At 44.9% G+C, this 26,466-nt stretch overlaps 1 protein-coding gene across 1 annotated transcript in view; it reads left to right on the top strand.

Annotated features, from left to right (window-relative positions):
- Positions 1 to 26,466, top strand: part of LOC141092829 (phospholipid scramblase family member 5-like) — a 138,545-nt gene that overhangs the window by 78,472 nt on the left and 33,607 nt on the right. The window contains exon 5 of the mRNA XM_073579154.1: positions 7,922 to 8,083. Within this exon, the coding sequence (XP_073435255.1) occupies positions 7,922 to 8,083 (162 nt within the window). The remainder of the gene's footprint in view (positions 1 to 7,921; positions 8,084 to 26,466) is intronic.

Genomic DNA, 26,466 nt, shown 5'->3' with positions numbered 1-26,466 from the left:
TAATTTTCAGGAAGAAACTGAGTATTATCTGACAAAATGGCAGGGGTGTCAATACTTTTGGCCACAACTGTACAGTACTGCTTAGCCATATGGAGAGTTTTGGTAGGGAGAGTGCGCTATTTGCCTCCTGGAGCACAGATTTTCCTAGAATAGTTTGCAGGCTCCAGATACAGAGCCCCCTAAGTGCTAATTAGCAAAATCCCCCTTATCCCAAGTGACCCCATTTTGGAAATTATACCCCTGCTAAATGTGAATGCTAATGGTGGTTTATGCACACTGGGGTTCAGAAGCGAGGGGGACATTTGGATTTGAGAGTGCAAAATTTGCCGAATTTCTTTTGGCTGTTCCAGAGCCGTTGTGCTACCAGTAAAGTGGAAACCCCCTGTATTTTTGCTAACAGATGACAGACCTGAGTGGGGACTTTTTTAATGGATTGAGTTGAAGTTTTAATTGTGAACATTTTTCATAACGTTTGTGATCACATTTATCTGGCACTCTACACTGAGCGCATACTTTGGGGTTTCCATCTAAATCTCCAAGCTACGTGACAGATTAAACTCCTTAGGGATCCATTCACTATAAAGATGGACACTGACGGATCACAGGTCCTATGGCATTCACAATGCCTCCATCTGCCTCATTATAGGGAATCTTCTGCTGGTTCTTCTGTCTGAATCACATATAGTCAGAGATTTACATGGAAACTCTGATGCAAGCGCTCAGCATAGAGCGCAGGATAAATGTGCTCCAAGCATTACTGCGATCTTTGGGAGGCAGAATGAACAAATCCACAGCAGGTAAAGAATTGGCTTTATTTATTTTTCACACCATTCCTCGTGCGATATAAGTGATTAGGCGACTTTATTCTTTGGGTCAGTGTGATTACAGCGATACCAGATTTGTATCTTTTTTATGTTTAGCTTCTGTCACACACTAAAAAATGCTTTTAGCAAGAAGTTTTTGCATCTCCATATTGTTAGTTATAATTTTTCCATATTTCGGCCGACAGAGTCATGTGAGGGCTTGTTTTTGCGGGGCAGACTGACTTTTTTATTGGTACCTTTTTCGGGCACATGACATTTTTTGATCATTTTGTATCCTGATTTTTGTGGAGGCAGAATGAACAAGAAACAGCAATTCAGGAATTTTTTTGCTTTGTTTTTTTTCTGCATGTGGTAAAATTGATAAGTCAGTTTTCTCTTTGAGTCAGTACGATTACAGCAATGCCACATTTATATTTTTTATGTTTTGGAGCTTCTACACAATAAACACTTTTACAGAAAAAATAATTATTTTTGCATTGCTTTATTCTGAGAGCTATAACTTTTTTATTTTTCCGCTTATGGAGCTGTATGGCGGCTTTGTTTTTGCGGGACAAGATGGCGCCTACAGTGATACTATTTTTATTACCATTTGTCTTTTTGATCGCGTTTTATTCCACTTTTTCCAAGGGGTATGGTGATAAAGTATAATTTGCCAATTTTTTTGTGTTTTTTTAACGGCATTCACTGAAAGGGTTAACTAGTGTTACACTTATAGATCGGATTGCTCCGGATGCGGTGATACCAAATATGGGTAGATTTTTTTTTACATAAAAATGTATATTTATTAGTGGATTATATTATTGTTATTATTATTTTTTTGTAATTGTAATTTTTTTACGTATTTTTTTATTCCTTTTTTACCTAGTCCCTTTAAGGGACTTTCACTTTTTTCACTTTAATTGAAGGTATAATGTGTCCGTCATTGGAAGTTAAGGGGTTAATCTTTCCATCTTTTCCATTGTCTTTGTGCATGTATATTGGACTGCACTCAGATGATAACCAAGTCTAGTTCAATGTTTCACACTCACCCATAGACTTGGATGGGTGAGCGTGATGCAATCATCGGATGCACCCGCAGCATGCTGCAATTGTTTTATCATGCCGAATCGGCATGAGAAAATAATCACACATCTGCACTGCCCCATAGTAAAATATTGGTCCAAGTGCTAACCGATAAAAATATCAAATAGCACTCAGGGGTCTTATACGGTCGTGTGAGCAAGCCCTTAGTCTTTAACCCCTTCCTGACATCCGACGTACTATCCCGTCCATGGGACCTGGGCCCCTATGCCCATGGACGGGATAGTACATCTACTGCGATCAGCGGCGCCCACTTGGTGAGCGCCGCTGATCGCGGCCGGGTGTCAGCTGATTATCACAGCTGACACCCGGCACAATGTGTCAGGGGCGGTCACGGACCACCCCCGACACGTTAACCCCTTGCATACCGCGATCAAACATGATCGCGGTGTACCGGGGGTTAAAGGGAAGCATCGGCAGGGAGGGGGCTCCCTCCGTGCTTCCCTGAGCCCCCCACGGCAGCGCAATGTGCAGCGCTGCTGCGGGGGGCTCCTTTCCTGCAGGAAGCTGGCTTCCTCGGTGCCTGCAAAGCGCAGGTATGAGGAAGCTAAGTGCAGTGCCTGTGACAGATCGCTGATCTGTCACAGTGATCTGTCACAGGACAGTGATGTCCCACCTGGGACTATGTAATAAAGTTAAAAAAAAATAAAAAAAAGTGTTAAAATAATTTTGAAAAAATCGCCAAATAAATTAGAAAAAAAAAAAATATTCCCCGAATAAATCCATTTTTTGGAAATAAAAAAAAAAAAAACAATAAAAGTACACATATTAGGTATCGCCGCGTCCATAACGACCCGCCCTATAAAACTGTCCCATTAGATAACCCCTTTAGCGAACCCCTTAAAAAATAAAAATAAAAAACGAAGCAAAAAATAATGATTTATTATCATACCGCCAAACAAAAAGTGTAATAACGCGCGACCAAAAAGATGCATATAAATATCCATGGTACCGCTGAAAACGTCATCTTGTCCCGCAAAAAATGAGCCACCACACAGCATCATCAGCAAAAAAATAAAAAAGTTATAGCTCGCAGAATAAAGCGATGCAAAAATAATTATTATTTATATAAAATAGTTTTCATTGCATAAAACCGACAAAACATAAAAAAACGACCTAAATGAGGTATCGCTGTAACCGTACTGACCCGAAGAATAAAACCGCTTTATCAATTTTACCGCACGCGGAACGGTGTAAACGCACCCCCCCCAAAAGAAATTCATGAAACGCTGGTTTTTGTTCATTCTGCATCCCAAAAATTGGAATAAAAAGCGATCAAAAAATGTCACGTGCCCGAAAATGGTACCAATAAAAACATCAACTCGTCCCGCAAAAAATAAGACCTCATATGACTCGGTGTGTCAAAATACAGAAAAATTATAGCTCTCAATATGTGGTGATGCAAAAACTATTTTTACAATAAAAAGCGTCTTTTAGCGTGCGACAGCTGCCAAATATAAAAACCGCCATAAATAGTAAATCAAACCCCCTGCTATCACCCCCTTAGTTAGGGAAAAATAATAAAATAAAAAAATGTATTTATTTCCACTTTTCCATTAGGGTTAGGGTTAGGGCTAGGGTTAGGGTTAGGGCTAGGGTTAGGGTTAGGGCTAGGGCTAGGGTTAGGGTTAGGGCTAGGGTTAGGGTTAGGGCTGAGATTAGGGTTAGGGGTGTGTTGGGGTTCGGGTTGGAGTTAGAATTGGGGGTTTCCACTGTTTGGGCACATCAGGGGCTCTCCAAATGCAACATGGCGTCTGATCTCAATTCCAGCCAATTCTGAGTTGAAAAAGTCAAATGGTGCTCCTTCCCTTCCAAGCTCTGCCATGCGCCCAAACAGTGTTTTACCCCCACATGTAGGGTATCAGCCTACTCAGGACAAATTGCAAAACAATTTTTGGGGTCCAATTTCTCCTGTTACCCTTAGGAAAATAAAAAATTGGGGGCAAAAATATCATTTTTATGGAAAAAAATGATTTTTTATCTTCACGTCCGAGCGTTATAAACTTCTGTGAAGCACTTGGTGGTTCAAAGTGCTCACCACACATCTAGATAAGTTCCGTGGGGGGTCTAGTGTCCAAAATGGGGTCACTTGTGGGGAGTTTCAATAGTTTAGGTACATCAGGGGATCTCCAAACGCAGACCATTCCATCAAAGTCTAAATTCCAAAACGTCAGTGCTTCCCTTCCGAGCCCCGACGTGTGTCCATACAGTAGTTTTTTCCCACATATGGGGTGTCAGCGTACTCAGGACAAATTGGACAATTTCTCCTGCTACCCTTGGGAAAATGAAAAAATTGGGGACTAATTGATCATGTTTGTGGAAAAAATACGATTTTTTTATTTTTATGCCCGGGCATTATAAACTTCTGTGAAGCCCTTGGGGGTTCAAAGTGCTCACCACACATCTAGATAAGTTCCGTGGGGGGTCTCGTTTCCAAAATGGGGTCATTTGTGGAGGTTTCCACTGTTTAGGTACATTAGGGGCTCTCCAAAGGCAACATGACACCCGCAGACCATTCCATCAAAGTCTGCATTCCAAAACGTCACTACTTCCCTTCCGAGCCCTGACGTGTGTCCATACAGTAGTTTTCTCCCACATATAGGGTACCAGCGTACTCAGGACAAATTGGACAACAACTTTTGGGGTTCAATTTCTCCTGTTACCCTTGGGAAAATGAAAAAATTGGGACTAATTGATCATGTTTGTGGAAAAAATACAAATTTTTTATTTTCACTCCCGGGCGTTATAAAGTTCTGTGAAGCACTGGGGGGTTCAAAGTGCTCACCACACATCTAGATAAGTTCCTTGGGGGGTCTAGTTTACAAAATGGTGTCATTTGTGGGGCGGTTCCACTGTTTATGTACATCAGGGGTTTTCCAATCGCGACATGGTGTCCGATCTCAATTCCAGCCAAAAACGTCAAATGGCGCTGCTTCCCTTCCGAGCTCTGTCATGCGCCCAAATAGTGGTTTACCCCCACATGTAGGGTATCAGCCTACTCAGGACAAATTGCAAAACAATTTTTGGGGTCCAATTTCTCCTGTTACCCTTAGGAAAATAAAAAATTGGGGGCAAAAATATCATTTTTATGGAAAAAAATGATTTTTTTATCTTCACGTCCGAGCGTTATAAACTTCTGTGAAGCACTTGGGGGTTCAAAGTGCTCACCACACATCTAGATAAGTTCTGTGGGGGGTCTAGTGTCAAAAATGGGGTCACTTGTGGGGAGTTTCAATAGTTTAGGTACATCAGGGGATCTCCAAACGCAGACCATTCCATCAAAGTCTAAATTCCAAAACGTCAGTGCTTCCCTTCCGAGCCCCGACGTGTGTCCATACAGTAGTTTTTCCCACATATGGGGTGTCAGCGTACTCAGGACAAATTGGACAATTTCTCCTGCTACCCTTGGGAAAATGAAAAAATTGGGGACTAATTGATCATGTTTGTGGAAAAAATACGATTTTTTTATTTTTATGCCCGGGCATTATAAACTTCTGTGAAGCCCTTGGGGGTTCAAAGTGCTTACCACACATCTAGATAAGTTCCGTGGGGGGTCTCGTTTCCAAAATGGGGTCATTTGTGGAGGTTTCCACTGTTTAGGTACATTAGGGGCTCTCCAAAGGCAACATGACACCCGCAGACCATTCCATCAAAGTCTGCATTCCAAAATGTCACTACTTCCCTTCCGAGCCCCGACGTGTGCCCATACAGTAGTTTTCTCCCACATATGGGGTATCAGCATACTCAGGACAAATTGGACAACAACTTTTGGGGTCCAATTTCTCCTGGTACCCTTGGGAAAATAAAAAAATGGTGACTAAATGATCATGTTTGTGGAAAAAATACGAATTTTTTATTTTCACTCCCGGGCGTTATAAACTTCTGTGAAGCACTGGGGGGTTCAAAGTGCTCACCACACATCTAGATAAGTTCCTTGGGGGGTCTAGTTTACAAAATGGTGTCATCTGTGGGGGGGTTCCATTGTTTAGGTACATCAGGGGTTTTCCAATCGCGACATGGTGTCTGATCTCAATTCCAGCCAAAAACGTCAAATGGCGCTGCTTCCCTTCCAAGCTCTGACATGCGCCCAAATAGTGGTTTACCCCCACATGTGGGGTATCAGCGTACTCAGGACAAATTGCACAATAACTTTTAGGGTCCTGTTACCCTTGGAAAAATAAGAATTGAGGGTGAAAAGATCATTTTTGTGGAAAAAATATGATTTTTTAATTGTACGGCTGTATGTTATAAACTTCTGTGAAGCCCTTGGGGGTTCAAAGTTCTCACCACACATCTAGATAAGTTCCTTAGGGGGTCTAGTTTCCAAAATGGCATCATTTGTGGGGGGTTTCCACTGTTTTGGTACATCAGGGGTTTTCCAATCGCGACATGATGTCCGATCTCAATTCCAGCCAAAAACGTCAAATGGTGCTGCTTCCCTTCCGAGCTCTGCCATGCGCCCAAATAGTGGTTTACCCCCACATGTGGGGTATCAGCGTACTCAGGACAAATTGCACAATAACTTTTAGGGTCCTGTTACCCTTGGGAAAATAAAAATTGAGGTGAAAAGATCATTTTTGTGGAAAAAATATGATTTTTTAATTGTACCGCTGTACGTTATAAACTTCTGTAAAGCCCTTGTGGGTTCAAAGTTCTCACCACATATCTAGACAAGTTCCTTGGGGGGTCTAGTTTCCAAAATGGGGTCACTTGTAGGGGGTTTCCACTGTTTATGTACATCAGGGACTCTCCAAACGTGACATGGCGTCCAATCTGAATTCCAGCCAATTTTGCATTGAAAAAGTCAAACCGCGCTCCTTCGATTCTGAGCTCTGCCATGCGCCGAAACAGTCGTTCCCCCCCACATATCAGGTATCAGCGTACTCAGGACAAATTGCACAATAACTTTGCAGTCCAATTTCTCATGTTACCCTTGGTAAAATAAAAAAAATTGAACCTGAAGTATTTTTTTAATGAAAAAAAGTTAGATGTTCATTTTTTTTTAAATATTCAAAAAAATTCCTGTGACGCACCTAAAGGGTTAATAAACTTCTTGAATGTGGTTTTGAGCACCTTAAGGGGTGCAGTTTTTAGAATGGTGTCACTTTTGGGTATTTTCTATCATATAGACCCCTCAAAGTGGCTTCAAATGTGATGTGGTCCTAAAAATAAAATGGTGTTGTAAAAATGAGAAATCACTGGTCAACTTTTAACCCTTATAACTTCCTAACAAAAAAAAATTTTGGTTCCAAAATTGTGCTGATGTAAAGTAAACATGTGGGAAATGTTAGTTATCAAGTTTTTTGTGTGCCGTATCTCTGTGATTTAAGGGCATAAAAATTCAAAGTTGGAAAATTGCGAAATTTTCAAAATTTTCGCCAAATTTCCGTTTTTCTCACAAATAAATGCAAGTTATTTGAATGAAGTTTTACCACTAACATGAAGTACAATATGTCACGAGAAAACAATGTCAGAATCACCAGGATCCATGGAAGTGTTCCAGAGTTATGACCTCATAAAGGTACAGTGGTCAGAATTGTAAAAATTGGCCTGGTCATGAACGTGCAAACCACCCTTGGGGGTGAAGGGGTTAACTAGAGTTCACTAATACGCCCTCATTTTATACATATAGATATACTGTATATACTATAGTTTGAAGAATAATATGAAAAAAATCCTGAACGAAAGGTAATAGATTTATTGTACACATCTGCGCGTACACAACTGCTTTGCTCTTTTCATTCAGATGCATAGAGCTTTGAGTAATGCATTTTTGTGCACAATTAAACACTTTACCACATTTGTGATGATTTTTGACACACAGTGAGGAAATTACAGCTTTCTTTGTTTTATAATGGACATATTGCTCAGGACAGATATTGCTGAATGAGTTGCATTGACAATCAGCACTAAGTGACAACCCCCTGGTAATGTCAAGGGTATTGAAAGTTACTGTTGTAGATGAATTTAGACATCATTTTCCAGTTTGACTAATTGAAGTTTTTTTTTCTTTTTAGCTAGAAGTACAAGCTCCCCCTGGGACAACTGTTGGTTTCATTGTCCAGAAATGGGATCCTCTTGTGCCAAAGTTCACAATTCAGAATGAAAGTAAAGAAGATGTATTGAACGTTATTGGTCCATATTTAACATTTCGATGCTTAGGTGATGTAATTTTTGAGGTAAGATTCATGAAATCTTAATTTTTATTTTCTGTAGTGCTCTGCAATGACTGAAATCAGTACACATAAATTCGCAATTTAGATCTACCACACCACCTCCTCACGCTGCCCACCTTCTCTTATTAAAAGTATTGTTTCTGTAAGGCTCAATTGGTAAGGTGGATATTCAAAGCCCAAGGTCGAGGTGGGCACACCGGCCACAGGCATTGGTGCAGCCTTCAGGTGTGGCACACAGGAAATAGCAGAGCTACTAGAAGTAGCAGACAGGTAACAGAAAGACTGGAAGCTGTGGGCAAACAGTTAACGGAGGTACTGGAAACCATAGGCAGACAGGTAACTGAGGTACTGGAAGCCACAGGCAGTTAATTGAGGTATGACTAACTGAGGTACTGGAAGCCACAGGCAGACAGATAACTGAGGTACTGGAAGCCACAGGCAGACAGATAACTGAGATACTGGAAGCCACAGGCAGACCGATAACTGAGGTACTGGAAGCCACAGGTAGACAGATAACTGAGGTACTGGAGGCCACAGGCAAACAGGTAGCTGAGGCACTAATAACCTCAGGCAGAAGTGTAAGCAGGTTACTTGGATGCAATAGCACAGACAATGAGGAGGCATTGATACTTAATCAACACTATTTGACTAACAAAAAAGGATAATCCATTTATAACTATATATACCAGTAAACACTATATTGCCGGTAACAGTAACAGGGTTAATGCAATATATTATGACAATGCAATACGACTAAATACAATATCTAAGCAAAGTTCTATTAGATACATCGTTCTTGTATCTAGCAGTTAAAATACGGTTAATGCATTTATGTGTCAACTTCACAGGCGTCATTCTCAGTACGAGGCAAATCCCTGTTGTAGTCTCTATAAACACCTCTGATCACTATACTGGCCCTAGTGGGGGTCATTAGTATTTCCCGCTATGCTGCAAGTCTTAGATATGTGAGTCATTGGGTTTCATTGTGCTCGACACACTGTCTGTCTCTGGTCCCTGAAGCATGGCCCCAGCCCTCAGCCTGTACTGTACATATGCACTGGAAGTTACGGCCCACAGGAACAGTCCTGTGATACAGCCAGATCATTTCCCCAGCCTGGTTCAGATCTGGTAACTGTCTTTTAATGGTGCAGCTTATGGACTTCTACTGGTGTGAGTACAAATCGTCTACTGGCGTTGTTTGCGGATCTTCTGCTGGCGCTGCTTACAAATCTTTTACTGTTGCTGGGTACGGATCATCTACTGGCATAGAGCATGAATCGCTTTCAAAGCAGAGGCCTTCTCTGGCATCTGATCTCTCTCATACCATTCTGTGACGATGGTGGCTGTAAGCCCAAATAGCTGCCACATGACCTGTTCTGGTACAGGGTCTGGCACAAATTTCCTCTTCTCGGCCCGGCCAGACCTTTTATAAATAGCAACTGGGACAGAGGTGTTACATGACCTGGTGTTGTCTTTAATCTTCTCCTCTGAGGACATAGGTTTCCACTATTAGGTTCCTACTACTGCATTTCTACCTTTGCTTTCACTTTTGCCTTTGACCAGCAGATGGCGATGTTCACTTGCAATTACTCAGCTAGGATAGAACTTCAACTCTACTCTTTTTCTCTCTTGCCCACTTTCTTACAGATGGATAGCTAAGAGACTAGAAGCAACAGGGAGCCAGGAGATATCCTGAAGACTGCAGACAGGGAACCGTGAACAGGCAAGCTAAAAGTCTTAATACCAAGACACAGATGTGTGTCTTGATGAGCCTTATATAGTCCCAGGCAAATGTTCATATGGGATCACACCGGGTCATCTTCAAAACCTGATGTGGAGCATAACAGTGTTTAGTGGACCGAGGTGAAGAAAGGAAAACATGGATCTGAAAATGATGCATAAGCATTTCAAGAAGCAAACTTAATCCAATGGCCATATTAAAGCAGATATTTGTAATTTGCATAGGACCCCTCCATTAGTCAGAGTGGAGATATGTTGCAAAGAGGAACTCTCATTTTAATGGACTCAGCATGACCGTATATTTCATGGCTGTCCAACATCAACCAGAATAGATGGATTTTCATGGTCAAAATGTGAGGATGGGGTCTCCAAAATAATATTAAAATAGTAGCACGTGTGCAGGAGTAACCAAAACACAGTCAGGATCATCAATAGAAGGAGATCTAGATGAATGAAGCTGTAAATTGAGAAAGTGTGTAGGCCAGAGCCCAGACATCAGGTGCCAAACAAGAAATTCAAGAAGCAGGATCAAAGCCAAAATAGTAAAAAATTCAAGATAAATAACATGGTCAGAGTTAATAATAGTAATCAGGAACAAAAGCCAGAAAAATCATGCATCATATATAGCAGGTGAGAGGGTGAGGCCAGAGTCCTTGTGAAAATAGGCTGCTAGACCAATGTTTCTGAGCAGAACCAATTGTTGGGCAAGCTGACACAGCTGGCAGCAGAAGGAAAGTGAGCAGAGTCCAAAATCATCCATAGGGTGAATTGCAGGAGTGAGGAGGGGTGAATCTGGATGTCTTGCAATCTGATACACCACTTGCTTAGAGTTGTGGCCAGCAGTGGGGACCTACTGCTGAATATGGAGAGATGAGTATAGGCATGAGTAGTTGGTGTAATTTGCAAAATAAATCTTGCCAAATCAGACAAGGTGATTTTCTGGATTTGTTTTCTCATTTTGACTCTCATAGTTGTGGTTAGAGTTGAGCGAAACGGGTCGAAAAATTTCAAAAGTCGCCGACTTTTTGCAAAGTCGGGTTTCATGAAACGAAACCCGACCCTAGGATGAGGTAGGCCACGAGGTCGGCGACTTACGCGCCAAAGTCGCGTTTCAAAAGTTTGTTTTGCGCTCTTTTTCAGCCAATCAGGATCCACGGACACTGTGGGCAACGTGATGACATAGGCAGGGGTCACCACCATCTTTCAGAAGGGCATGCAAGTGATTGGCTTGCTTTGGTGGGCGTCACAGGGGGTATAAAAGGGCGTGCACGCCGACCGCCATCTTACTTCTGCCGATCTCAGTATAGGGAGAGGTTGCTGCTGATTCTGTAGGGAGAGCGTTAGGCAGGGAAGAAGACAAAAAAACTGCTTCTGCTGCTAGCGATTTGGCCTGCACAACACACCAGTCACTGTGTGTGCAGTGCAAGGGGAGGCTATATAGTGGTGTATCAGTGGTGTTGGTTGTTGGGCTGCCTTCTAAGGCTTCCTGACATTCCTGCATTGCTGTTTACCCACTGCTCCGCAAACTGCTTTTTTAAAAGCAATCCCAATTTTTTTTTTTTGTCCTGAGAAGAAAAAAAAACTGCTTCTGCTGCTAGCAATTTGGCCTGCACAACACACCAGTCACTGTGTGTGCAGTGCAAGGGGAGGCTATATTGTGGTGTATCAGTGGTGTTGGTTGTTGGGCTGCCTTTTAAGGCTTCCTGACAGGCTGGCATTGCTGTTTACCAACTGCTCCACAAACTGCTTTTTTAAAAGCAATCCAATCTCCCTTATCCTCTAGTCCCTTTTGTCACAGCTGTGCCATCGAGCCTGTGACATAGCGCTCAGATATCAGTGGGCCTCACACAATCCAAAACTGTCCACAAGTGTCTGCAGAAATTCAAAATCTCCCTTATCCTCTCGTCACTTTTGTCACAGCTGTGCCATCGAGCCTGTGACATAGCGCTCCGATATCAGTGGGCCTCACACAATCCAAAACTGTCCAAAAGTGTCTGCAGAAATTCAAAATCTCCCTTATCCTCTCGTCACTTTTGTCACAGCTGTGCCATCGAGCCTGTGACATAGCGCTCAGATATCAGTGGGCCTCACACAATCCAAAACTGTCCACAAGTGTCTGCAGAAATTCAAAATCTCCCTTATCCTCTCGTCACTTTTGTCACAGCTGTGCCATCGAGCCTGTGACATAGCGCTCAGATATCAGTGGGCCTCACACAATCCAAAACTGTCCACAAGTGTCTGCAGAAATTCAAAATCTCCCTTATCCTCTCGTCACTTTTGTCACAGCTGTGCCATCGAGCCTGTGACATAGCGCTCAGATATCAGTGGGCCTCACACAATACAAAACTGTCCACAAGTGTCTGCAGAAATTCAAAATCTCCCTTATCCTCTCGTCACTTTTGTCACAGCTGTGCCATCGAGCCTGTGACATAGCGCTCAGATATCAGTGGGCCTCACACAATCCAAAACTGTCCACAAGTGTCTGCAGAAATTCAAAATCTCCCCTGTCCTATAGACACCTTGTACCTTGTTTTACATTACTATATAGTTTGTTGGATTTTGTCTACATTTCTACCAAAAATGAGGAAGGCTGGTGGAAGAGGCCGTGGAATTGGGCGGGGGTTGGCAGCTGGTAATGATGGTGTTGGTGGTGGATCTGATGGTAGTGGCAAGAGCAAAATAGGACCGAATGCAGGAGGTGTTGAGCCTGCGTCATCGTCTGGCTACATAAGGCCTCGAACGCTTAGTTTTCTAGGAGTTGGCAAACCGCTTTTAAAGCCAGAGCATCAGGAAAAAGTTTTGTCTTACATTGCTGACTCAGCCTCCAGCTCTATCGCCTCCTCTTCTTCAGTTGTAAAAAGTAAAAGCACTGAGTCGTCATTGGAGGCTCATGTTCATGAACCACACCTTTCCTTGTGTCCTTCACCCCAACCAAGATTGAAGGATGACGCAGGCCATACTACTGATTACTCCATGGAGCTGTTTTCACATACCATGCCTGGATTATCAAGTGAAATGGTGAATTACCCAGGCCAAGATGAATCTGACATGGAGTGCACTGATGCACAGCCGCTGATGGATGATTCTGCTGGTACATTCACTCAGAGCACTACATTGTCCTCGCAGTGTACAGAGCCAGATTCTGACCCTGATGAGACTCAGGTGCCCCTTCCCGCACACTATACCACCATACACGGTGACACAGAGGAAGGTGCACATGACATAGAAGAGGAGGTGATGGATGACCCAGTTGTTGACCCAGATTGGCATCCATTGGGGGAAGAGGGTGCTGCTTCCAATAGCTCAGATGAGGAGCATCCACAGCAGACATCGACATCGCAACAGCTGTTATCTGGCAGGCCCTGAGCACTCCAAAGACAGGTTCCAAACATCAAAAGAGTTGCTGGACAGCTTGTCCAGAGGGTCAAAAGATCACAGCGTGCTAGGCCGCAAAATGTCTGCCAAAGTAGGAAGAGTGCAGTGTGGCACTTTTTTGACCAAAATCCTCATGATCAGGCCAAGGTTATCTGTAAGAAGTGCGCAAAGACCTTTAGCCGAGGGAAAAATCTGAAAAATTTGAATACCAGTTGCATGCTTAGACATTTAACCAGCATGCACTTGCAAGCGTGGACACAACACCAAACCTCAAGTGCCACATGTGCAACTGATCACAACGAAGGTAGTCAGCAACGCTACATTGTTTCCCCCACTGTAAGCCCACCGGTTAGCACAGCAGCAAATGTTGAGGTGTCGTTGCAAGGCCACAGCAGTCAGGGAATCCCACTGTTATATCAACGAAAGACTGATTCTAGGCCATCAGAAAGAACACCAACTCCATCACCATCATCAACCCTCTCTCAGTCCGCCCTGTCCACCGCTACTTCCACCATATGCAGCTCTCAAGTCCAGCTCACCCTCCCAGACACTATGAGTAGGTCAAGAAAGTACTCAGTCTCTCATCCGCGTACACTGGGTTTGAACGCCCACATTGCCAAACTAATCTCGTTTGAGATGATGCCCTTTCGGTTGGTGGAAAGCACAGCTTTCCGCGAACTCATGGCCTATGCAGTACCACGCTATGACCTACCCAGTCGCCACTTCTTCTCTCGCAAAGCCATCCCAGCCCTCCACCATCATGAGAAAGACCGCATTGTCCATGCACTCAAGCAGTCAGTGAGCGGAAAGGTGCACCTCACAACTGATGCATGGTCCAGTCGGCATGGCCAGGGCCGTTACGTGTCCATCACTGCGCACTGGGTTAATGTGGTGGATGCAGGGTCCACAGGGGACAGCGGTGGTGGGACTGTGCTGCCTAGCCCACGGTATAGGAAACAGTTGGATGTAGGCGTTCGACCCTCCTCCTCCTCCTCCTCCTCCTCCAGAAGCGAAAGCTCGTCCACAGAGCGCAGTCGTACGAGCGCTCCATCTGCAGCTGCCACTGTTGCACACGATGTGTCCCCCTATCGAGCAGCTAGTGGAAAGCGTCAGCAGGCTGTGTTGCAGATGATGTGTTTGGGCGACAGACACACCGCCGAGGTGCTGGCCGAGTACTTGAAGCGACAAACTGAGTCATGGCTGGGCAGTGTACATCTTGAGGCAGGCAAGGTAGTTAGTGATAACGGCCGTAATTTTGTAGCTGCCATAGCCCTTTCAAAACTCAGCCACATACCTTGCTTGGCTCACACTTTGAACCTGGTGGTGCAGTGCTTCCTCAAAAATTATCTGGAGTTAACAGCCCTGCTCCAGAAGGTGCGAAGACTGTGCGCGCACATCCGCCGGTCGCCTGTACACTCCGTTCGTATGCAGAAGCTGCAGCGATTGCTCCACCTTCCCAACCACCGCCTCATTATCGACATTGCAACAAGGTGGAACTCCACCCTGCACATGGTGGAGCGGCTGTGCGAGCAGAGGCAGGCCATAATGCATTTGTGGGAGGATACACGGCCAGGCACTTTGAGAGCAGACATGGAGTTGACAGGTGTGCAGTGGTCGAAGCTGAAAGACCTCTGTAAAGTCCTTCAGTGTTTTGAGGAATGCACACGGCTGGTAAGCGCAGACGACGCCATCCTAAGCATGAGCATCCCACTTATGCGTCTGCTCATGCAAACTTTGACGCACCTTAAGGAGCAGGCGTCTGCAGCCAATGTTGATGAGGAGGAAGAGGAGGAGGGAATCCTTGATGACATTCAGCCATTGTCTGCTCAGGGACCTCTCCTGGACGAGGTGGAGGAAGAAGAGGAGGATGATGATGGGGATGATTACTTAGGGGAGGAGGATGCATCTCGTGGGGCAAGTGAAAATGTTGGCGTGGCAAGGTCAGGTACAGGGTTTGTGCGTGAGTGGAGGGATGTGGATTTGCCAGAAAATGCTCCTCCACCCAGCACTCGCAGTGCATCATTGACACCGGGAACATTGGCCCACATGTCAGATTATGCCTTGCGGATCCTAAAAAGGGACCCCCGCATTGCCAAAATGATGATCGATGACGACTACTGGTTGGCCAGCATCCTGGATCCACGCTATAAAGGCAAATTACAAAACATCATGCCACAGGAGAACCTTGACCTAATATTGGCTAATAAACAAGCAACTCTGGTAAATCGGTTGCTTGAGGCATTCCCAGCACACAGCAGCGGTGATGGTTCTCACACGAGCCGTACGGGCCGGGGGCAGCTTGGCAGAGGTGTTCGTGGTGCACACAGCAGAAGTGGCGTTGGAGATAGGGGTTTCATGACAATGTTGTGGACTGATTTTTCAAATACCGCTCACACAACTGGTAATACTGCATCGATGGAAAGTGACAGGAGACAGCAGTTGTCAACTATGGTTACAAACTACTTTTCCTCCCATATCGATGTTCTCCCACACAGGTCATTCCCCTTTGACTATTGGGCCGCTAAACTGGACACCTGGCCTGAATTGGCCCAATATGCCTTACAGGAGCTCGCTTGCCCAGCTGCAAGTGTGCTATCGGAAAGAGTCTTCAGTGCAGCTGGATCAATCCTGACAGAAAAAAGGACCCGTCTGTCAACCCAAAATGTGGATGATCTAACCTTCATTAAAATGAACCACGCATGGGTTTCCAAGGATTTTGTCCCACCTTCCCCTGATGACACATAGGGTGACAGAAAAATGGCTTGCTTTGGTCCACCTCTTCCTGGGACTTCACCTATTTCACCTTTTGCATCAGCTGAATGTCCAACATCAACATATGCCACTTTCTAAAACTCCCTAACTGTGCTGCCTCCCCCCCATGGCCGGGGTCACCACCTAGCGCACGACACCGTACGAGTGCCGTTGCCCTGGACAGGTGGGTAGGCCGACTCTTGGGCGCGGGCACTGGCACAGGGTCCCTCATAGTGCAATCAAGTGTCTCTGACGGTGGTGGTGCACACCCGCCGTCAGACACACCGCTGTACTATGAGGGGCCCAGTGCCAGTAACGACGCCCACGAGTGGGCCCCCCTTGCTTGGGCAGGGCCCCAGCATTTGCAATCTTTACCTCTCCCTGCTCCTCCACTGTGTAATCTGGGCCGTCAAATCCATACTGTGCCTGACACCGTCTGAGCCTGCCTCCTGAGACATATATTTTGAATGTGTACGCTATCCATACATGTTATCCGGGGATACGGTACCCTTTCTAACCTTTGTGCAATCACGTGCAATCCATACTGGGCCTAACACCGTCTGAGCCTGCCTCCTGAGACATATATTTTGAATGTGTACGCTATCCATACATGTTATCTGGGGATACGGTACCCTTTCTAACCTTTGTGCAATCACGTGCAATCCATACTGGGCCTAACACCGTCTGAGCCTGCCTCCTGAGACATATATTTTGAATGTGTACGCTATCCATACATGTTATCCGGGGATACGGTACCCTTTCTAACCTTTGTGCAATCACGTGCAATCCATACTGGGCCTAAGACTATCTGAGCCTGCCTCCTGAGACATATATTTTGAATGTGTACGCTATCCATACATGTTATCCGGGGATACGGTACCCTTTCTAACCTTTGTGCAATCACGTGCAATCCATACTGGGCCTAACACCGTCTGAGCCTGCCTCCTGAGACATATATTTTGAATTTGTACGCTATCCATACATGTTATCTGGGGATACGGTACCCTTTCTAACCTTTGTGCAATCACGTGCAATCCATACTGGGCCTAACACAGTCTGAGCCTGCCTCCTGAGACATATATTTTGAATGTGTACGCTATCCATACATGTTATCTGGGGATACGGTACCCTTTCTAACCTTTGTGCAATCACGTGCAATCCATACTGGGCCTAACACCGTCTGAGCCTGCCTCCTGAGACATATATTTTGAATGTGTACGCTATCCATACATGTTATCCGGGGAAACGGTACCCTTTCTAACCTTTGTGCAATCACATGCAATCCATACTGGGCCTAACACCATCTGAGCCTGCCTCCTGAGACATATATTTTGAATGTGTACGCTATCCATACATGTTATCCGGGGATATGGTACCCTTTCTAACCTTTGTGCAATCACGTGCAATCCATACTGGGCCTAACACCGTCTGAGCCTGCCTCCTGAGACATATATTTTGAATGTGTACGCTATCCATACATGTTATCTGGGGATACGGTACCCTTTCTAACCTTTGTGCAATCACGTGCAATCCATACTGGGCCTGACACCATCTGAGCCTGCCTCCTGAGACATATATTTTGAATGTGTACGCTATCCATACATGTTATCCGGGGAAACGGTACCCTTTCTAACCTTTGTGCAATCACGTGCAATCCATACTGGGCCTAACACCGTCTGAGCCTGCCTCCTGAGACATATATTTTGAATGTGTACACTATCCATACATGTTATCTGGGGATACGGTACCCTTTCTAACCTTTGTGCAATCACGTGCAATCCATACTGGGCCTAACACCGTCTGAGCCTGCCTCCTGAGACATATATTTTGAATGTGTACGCTATCCATACATGTTATCCGGGGATACGGTACCCTTTCTAACCTTTGTGCAATCACGTGCAATCCATACTGGGCCTAACACCGTCTGAGCCTGCCTCCTGAGACATATATTTTGAATGTGTACGCTATCCATACATGTTATCCGGGGATACGGTACCCTTTCTAACCTTTGTGCAATCACGTGCAATCCATACTGGGCCTAACACCGTCTGAGCCTGCCTCCTGAGACATATATTTTGAATGTGTACGCTATCCATACATGTTATCTGGGGATACGGTACCCTTTCTAACCTTTGTGCAATCACGTGCAATCCATACTGGGCCTGACACCGTCTGAGCCTGCCTCCTGAGACATATATTTTGAATGTGTACGCTATCCATACATGTTATCCGGGGAAACGGTACCCTTTCTAACCTTTGTGCAATCACGTGCAATCCATACTGGGCCTAACACCGTCTGAGCCTGCCTCCTGAGACATATATTTTGAATGTGTACGCTATCCATACATGTTATCTGGGGATACGGTACCCTTTCTAACCTTTGTGCAATCACGTGCAATCCATACTGGGCCTAACACCGTCTGAGCCTGCCTCCTGAGACATATATTTTGAATGTGTACGCTATCCATACATGTTATCCGGGGATACGGTACCCTTTCTAACCTTTGTGCAATCATGTGCAATCCATACTGGGCCTAACACCGTCTGAGCCTGCCTCCTGAGACATATATTTTGAATGTGTACGCTATCCATACATGTTATCCGGGGATACGGTACCCTTTCTAACCTTTGTGCAATCACGTGCAATCCATACTGGGCCTAACACCGTCTGAGCCTGCCTCCTGAGACATATATTTTGAATGTGTACGCTATCCATACATGTTATCTGGGGATACAGTACCCTTTCTAACCTTTGTGCAATCACGTGCAATCCATTCTGGGCCTAACACCGTCTGAGAATGATAGATGGGGCCCACCATGCACTGGAACATTCCAAAGGTGGACATCAGACACTGGAGCAGCATTTACAGGGCCCATTATACACTAGAGCATTAGAAATGGGGCCCATTATGTTTGGAGCATTATTTGGGCCCATAAGACAGTAGAGCTTCATCCATGGGGACCAACATTTACTGTAGCATTATGTGGAGCTCATCATATACTGTTTCAAACATTATATGGGACCAATGATTCTGTATGGAGAAATAGATGGGCCTCGTCATGAGATGTAAAAAGTGAGGTATTTTTCATTGTACTATACCGCTATTTCTCTGCCGTATCGGAGCATGATGAGTTGTGGTATGTGTTAAAGGGGCGCTCTTTCGCCCAGGGCACATGAAAACCTGGAGCCAGCCCTCCCCCCCACAGTCTGTAGCCAAATAACCCCCATTTTTCAGTGCGTAACTTGTATTATGAAGTTAATTAAGGTTGACAAGCTTAAGTAAGAAGAATTGATGCTTTTGGCATTCAAATGGGCACTGTTGGTGTGTTTCCTGTCCTCCTCTCACTGCCGACTTTTATTCCCCATTGACTTACATTGGGTTTCGTGTTTCGGGACGACCCCGACTTTTCCCTATAATTGGACGATCTTGCTCGACCCGACTTTTGGAAAAGTCGGGTTTCACGAAACGAAACGCGACCCTAAAAAAACAAAAGTCGCTCAACTCTAGTTGTGGTCTCTCATCTTTTTACGTGGGAGAACTTGCACAATTGGTGGCTGACTAATTACTTTTTCCCCACTGTATGTAAACGTTTGACTTTGCAGTAAGTAATAAAAATCCATTAAAAAATTCTCTCTCTCTCTCTCTCCTGATTTTGGCATTTGGCAAATATTAATAATTATGTTAATACTAATTGACCTAAAACAGGAAATGTTTATTCTGATTTCATGTCAGATATTGAGAAAAACATGCACATGTGTCTTTTTATATAGTGTATGTAAACTTCTGGTTTCAACCGTATGCTCAGGTCCTCTGGGTTCGCAATAAAACATTTTTTATATATTCCATGGTAAAGCTATATCACCAGGCTGACACATCCCTTTCGATAACTGCAGTGTCAAAGGGATAATTGCAGCTTTGTCACTATAAGTTAACCTTTTCACCATTCTCGGATAATAACCACTTCCAATTCAATCATATATTTTATTATCCACAATAAAGAGCAATGACCAGATTAGAATATACTCTGTGGGCTGCAAGCACCATAGTGAGAATATTAATGTTACTTTACCCATTACCTTGTATTTCTTCATTTGAGTCCAAGAGTATTAACTGGTTTATGTTTCACGGTACTATTGTGTCTGAAAAAAATAATGGAGGTGTAAAATGTAAAACAAACAACAGCATGGGTCCAGGTCATTTCTGCTGTATGATACAATTGGATTGAACCCTTCAGCGCCTGATGTCAGCCTAGAACAAATCACTCATTTCCCATTTTCTGTGAAAAGGAAACCTGAACTTTATAGGTCATCTTAACTCTTTACTTAAATAAAGTCATATTGCTGGATTTAATTATTAATATGTAGTTGAAATATGTAGCTCTAAATGCAAAAAAGTGTGCGCTACATAAAATGTAAATAAACAAGAATGCAATGATTTGGAAATCTCTATTAGCAGGTGCATAAATAAAAATCATGGGACCCCATAGCAGAAGATCTAATCCACTCCACAAAAACAATTATGCTCGACAGGGTCGAAGAAAATCATAACTCAAAACTTTGCAGTCTTTACAGAGTAATTTTCCACCTATTGAAGCTCCTAAATTGCCCTTTCATTGCCCCCATAAAGTATGACGCCAACAATATTGTTCCCCCCAATCAGAGTATGATACCCTCAAAGTGAATTCTTCCACAGTACCCTACACACACGGTATGATGATTCTATTGTTCTCCCCTCAGCTTCCTATCCCACAATTGTTTTCAACTGTATGGGCATCCAGGACCAGGATGCCGATACAGTTGAAAGCAAGATGGCGAGCGTAGGGGTGCTGGTGCCAGTACTGACACCAAACCGTCCTCAACTCACGACCCCATAATGTGGTCTGCCACCTTTGGTGGGACACCATTGTCTAATAGCCATATTTTATTCACAACAAATTATTGAGAATATAGAACACAGATCAGACACTAAAAGTCAGATATTTTCAATATAATTTGAAAAAAATTAAGTCATTTAAATTAATGACAGCAACACATCTCAAAAACTATAGCTCAGGGGCATGACTACTTCTCTGTATCAGTCACTCTTCCTTTTACAGTCTGTAAATGTCTGGGAAGTAAGGAGACTAGAGATGCTGGATCAATCTGTGAAGGATCGAGTTTGAGTAAAATTTTCTGAAATTTGCAGTTTCAACATTTTGAGATTTAATTTGCATTTGACAAAAAATTAAATAAGCGTATCCACCATCATTTCCCACACCACTGAAGCATCAGATAGATGGCTAACATCATTTTCCAGTGCTTCCCTATAAATCCCTGCAGGTATGACATTTGTCGAATTATCCTCCTCAACACATCCCTACACTCACTTCTACCACTCTGCCACAATCCTCTACACGTCCTTGCAACCATGATAGCCTCATACCCATTCATCCAGCCCCCACTCCCTCAACCCCCTTACCTGGAGCCCTGTGGAACGAACGCTCTGTATGCAACAAGCTATCATTTATCCATGACCTATTTATCACCAAGAAACTCTCCTTCCTCGCCATCACTGAAACCTGGCTCACTCCCTCTGACACAGCCTCTCCAGCTGCGCTTTCCTATGGCGGATTCCATCTCTCTCACACCCCTCGCCCCAGCAACAAATGTTGTGGAGGAGTTGGCTTGCTCCTGTCTGATACCTGCTCCTCTACCCCAATTCCTCTGCCACGCTCCGCTACTCTTCCCTCGTTCGAGGTGCACTCTGTCCGCATCTATTCCCCCTCCACCCTCCAACTGGCTGTGATCTACCGCCCCCCAGAACTAGCAATTTCCACCTTTCTCGACCACTTCACCACCTGGTTACACCATTTCCTTTCTGCTGACATCCCCACCATCATCATGGGCGACTTCAACATCCCCATTGACAATTCCACCCTGGCTGCCTCTAAACTTCTATCGCTCACGGCTTCCCTTGGCCTCACTCAATGGTCCTCTGCGGCCACTCACAAAGATGGTCACACACTGGACCTTATCCTCACTCGTCTCTGTTCTCTCACTAATCTCAATAACACACCCCTCCCCCTGTCTGACCACAACCTACTGACATTCTCTTCCCTCTCCTCTCCTACTGTGCAACCCCCGCTCGATAAACTCGCTCACCCACGCAGGAATCTCAAACACCTCAATTTACAATCACTCTCTGAGTCCCTTCTCCCTCTTACAGACATAGCTTCCCTTCATGACTAGTGTTCAGCGATACCGTCCGATACTTAAAAGTATCGGATCGGAATGGATCGGCCGATCTAAAAAAAATATCGGGTATCGCCGATTCCGATACCGGAAGTCCCATTCAAGTCTATGGGACTTCTGGTATCGGAATAAGAAAAACCCTATTTTTGCCTTGTACAGCCTCTCTGGGGTCTGTACGGGCCTTTTGGGGGGCTGTGCATGTCTGCCGGGGGTCTGTGCTGACTGCCCGGGGGTCTGTGCGGACTGCCCGGGGGTCTGTGCGGACTGCCGAGGGTCTGTACCGGCCTGCCAGGGGTCTGTGCCGACTGCCCGGGGGTCTGAGCAGGCTCCGGGGGTCTGTGCCGACTGCCCGGGGGTCTGTGCAGCCTGCCGGGGGTCTGTACCGGCCTGCTGGGGGGCTGTGCCGGCCTGCCGGTGGTCTGTGCAGGCTCCGGGGGTCTGTGCAGGCATCGTCCGATGGGACTACAAGTCCCATCGGGCGATGCCTGCTACCATGACAGTGATTGACACATTAGCCAATGATGGGACAGTAGTAGTCCCATCATCCGGCTAATGTGTTGAATGTAAAAAAAAAAAAATACATGCTACATACATGCAACATGCATACTACATATATACTACATGTAACATACATACTACATATATACTACATGCAACATACATGCTACATGCTACATACATGCAACATACATACTACATACATAATACATATATACTACATGCATGCAACATACATACAACATATATACTACATGCATGCAACATGCATACTACATATATACTACATATATATTACATGTAACATACATACTACATATATACTACATGCTACATACATGCAACATACATACTGCATACTTGCTACATACATACTACATACATACTACATACATGCTACATACTACATGCATACTACATACATACTACATACATGCTAAGAGGAATACAGTGCGGAAGGATACCTACCTTCCGTCATTGTATTCCTGGAGCTGGTTGAGAACGGTAGCATCAGCTGATGCTGCTGTTCTCCACGCAAGATCGACGTGGGACTCTCGTGGACTTCTGCAGATCGGGGTAAGTATATTGGTGTTTTTTTATTTTGATATTTATTCCTCAGGCGACAATGGCTTCGGGGATCAAAGTGACAAGTGACGGTGAGTATGTACTCTATGTTATATGTACTGTATGTCTATATGTATGTATTGTATGTAGTATATATGTATGTTGCATGCATGTAGTATATATGCAGTATATATGTAGTATGCATGTTGCATGCATGTGGTATATATGTAGTATGTATGTTGCATGCATGTAGTGTATGTATGTAGTATGTATGTAGCATGTATGTAGTATGTATGTAGTATGCATGTAGTATGTAGCATGTATGTAGTATGTATGTAGTATGCATGTAGTATGTAGCAGGTATGTAGTATGTATGTTGCAGGTATGTAGCATGTAGTGTGTATGTTGCATGTATGTAGCATGTAGTATATATGTTGTATGTATGTAGTATGTATGTAGCATGTATGTAGTATGTATGTAGCAAGTATGTAGTATGTATGTTGCATGTATGTAGCATGTAGTATATATGTAGTATGTATGTTGCATGTAGTATATATAGTATATATGTAGTATGCATGTTGCATGCATGTAGTATATATGTATTATGTATGTAGTATGTATGTAGTATGTATGTAGCATGTAGTATGTATGTAGCATGTATGTAATATGTAGCATGTATGTAGCATGTATGTAGTATGCATGTAGTATGTAGCATGTATGTAGTATGTATGTTGCATGTAGTATATATGTAGTATGTATGTTACATGTAGTATATATGTAGTATGCATGTTGTATGTATGTAGCATGTATGTAGCATGTATGTAGCATGTAATTTTTTTTTTTTTACATTCAACACATTAGCCGGATGATGGGACTACTACTGTCCCATCATTGACTAATGTGTCAATCACTGTCATGGTAGCAGGCATCGCCCGATGGGACTTGTAGTCCCATCGGACGATGCCTGCACAGACCCCCGGAGCCTGCACAGACCACCGGCAGGCCGGCACAGCCCCCCAGCAGGCCGGTACAGACCCCCGGCAGGCCGCACAGACCCCCGGGCAGTCGGCACAGACCCCCGGAGCCTGCACAGACCCCCGGACAGTCGGCACAGACCACCGGCAGGACGGCACAGCCCCCCGGCAGGCCGGTACAGACCCCCAGACAGTCGGCACAGCCCCCCGGCAGGCCGGTACAGACCCCCGGACAGTCGGCACAGACCCCCCGAAGGCCCGAACTGACGGCGCATCATGATGCGCACAGACAGCGCATCATGATGACGTCATTTCGGCAGCCAATCAGAGCCACAAAAGTGGCTCATTGCATTTTGGACTTCCGATTCCGGTATCCGATACGAAAAAAGTATCGGTACTCGGTATCGGAATTCCGATACGGCAAATATCGGCCGATACCCGATACTTGAGGTATCGGAAAGCTCAACACTATTCATGACACAGATGCTGCTGCCACTTTTTATAACACAACAATAACAGCAACACTCGATTCGGCTGCCCCCCTCACGCAGAGCAAAACTCGAACAATGAACAGGCAGCCCTGGCTGACCAGCCTGACCAAAGAACTAAGACTGGTTTCCAGGGCTGCTGAGCGGAGATGGAAGAGAACCCATTCTACTGAGCACGTCAATGCATACAAGCAGTCCCTTGTCAGCTTTAAGTCCACGCTCTCTCTGCCCCAAAACAAACTTACTTCACATCTCTCATATCCTCCCTGTCTCGCAACCCTAAACAGCTCTTCAATACTTTCAATTCTCTACTCAGTCCCACAACACCTCCTCCCCCTCCTCTCATTTCTGCTGAAGACTTTACCTCCTTCTTTAAGCAGAAGATCGACACAATCAGACAAAACTTTGGCCCGCAGCCCCCAATGCCCCTCTTAGCCGCTCAGCCCTGTTCTGCAAAACCCAGCTTCTCCACCATGACAGAAGATCAGCTCTCCACCCTTCTGTCAAGATCACACCTCACCACTTGTGCCCTCGACCCACTCCCGTCTCACCTCATCCCTAACTTGGCCACAGTCCTCATCCCATCTCTAACACACCTTTTCAACCTTTCACTTACAAATGGTGTCTTTCCCTCATCCTTCAAACATGCCTCAATCACACACATCCTCAAAAAGCCCTCCCTTGACCAATCCTCTGTGTCTAACTATCGCCCAATATCTCTTCTCCCTTACGCCTCAAAACTACTGGAACAGCATGTATATCTTGAACTGTCCTCCCACCTCTCCTCCTGTTCCCTCTTTGACCGGTTACAATCTGGCTTCTGACCGCATCACTCAACTGAAACTGCCCTAACTAAAGTCACTAATGACTTACTAACCGCCAAGAGCAAGCGAAACTACTCTGTCCTCCTTCTCCTGGACCTGTCCTCTGCCTTTGACACTGTAGACCATTCCCTCCTGCTACAGACTCTCTCATCCCTTGGCATCACAGACCTGACCCTATCCTGGATCTCATCATACCTAACAGACCGAACATTTAGTGTCTCCCTCTCACACACCACCTCCTCACCTCACCCCCTGTCTGTCGGTGTTCCCCAAGGCTCTGTCCTAGGACACCTACTATTCTCCATCTATACCTTCGGCTTGGGACAGCTCACAGAATCCCACGGTTTGCAGTATCACCTCTATGCCGATGACACGCAGATCTACCTATCTGGACCCGACCTCGCCTCCTTACTGACTGAAATCCCAAAATGTTTGTCTGCTATCTCAGCCTTCTTCTCTGCTCGCTTTCTCAAACTGAACATGGACAAAACAGAATTCATCATCTTTCCCCATCTCACTCTACCCCTCCACCAGACCTATCCATCAATGTCAACGGCTGCTCTCTTTCCCCAGTCCCGCACGCTCGGTGCCTTGGGGTGATCCTCGACTCTGCGCTCTCTTTCAAACCACATATCCAAGCCCTCGCCTCCTCCTGCCGCCTCAAACTCAAAATATTTCCCGTATCCGCTCATTCCTCAACCACGAAACCACAAAAACACTAGTGCATGCTCTTATCATCTCCCACCTCGACTACTGCAACCTCCTACTCTCTGGCCTCCCCGCTAGCATTCTGGCTCCGCTCAGGTCCATCCTACACTCTGCTGCCTGACTAGTTCACCTGTCTCCCCGCTATTTCCCAGCCTCCCCCCTATGCCAGGCCCTTCACTGGCTTCCTATTGCCCAGAGGCTACAATTCAAAACCCTAACCATGACATACAAA

Source organism: Dendrobates tinctorius, unplaced genomic scaffold (genome assembly GCF_039654945.1).
Source record: "Dendrobates tinctorius isolate UK_male_01 unplaced genomic scaffold, ASM3965494v1 ptg000060l, whole genome shotgun sequence".
Lineage (NCBI taxonomy): Eukaryota > Metazoa > Chordata > Amphibia > Anura > Dendrobatidae > Dendrobates > Dendrobates tinctorius.
Note: the sequence above shows the minus strand (reverse complement) of the source record. Positions and strands in the feature narration are given on the sequence as shown.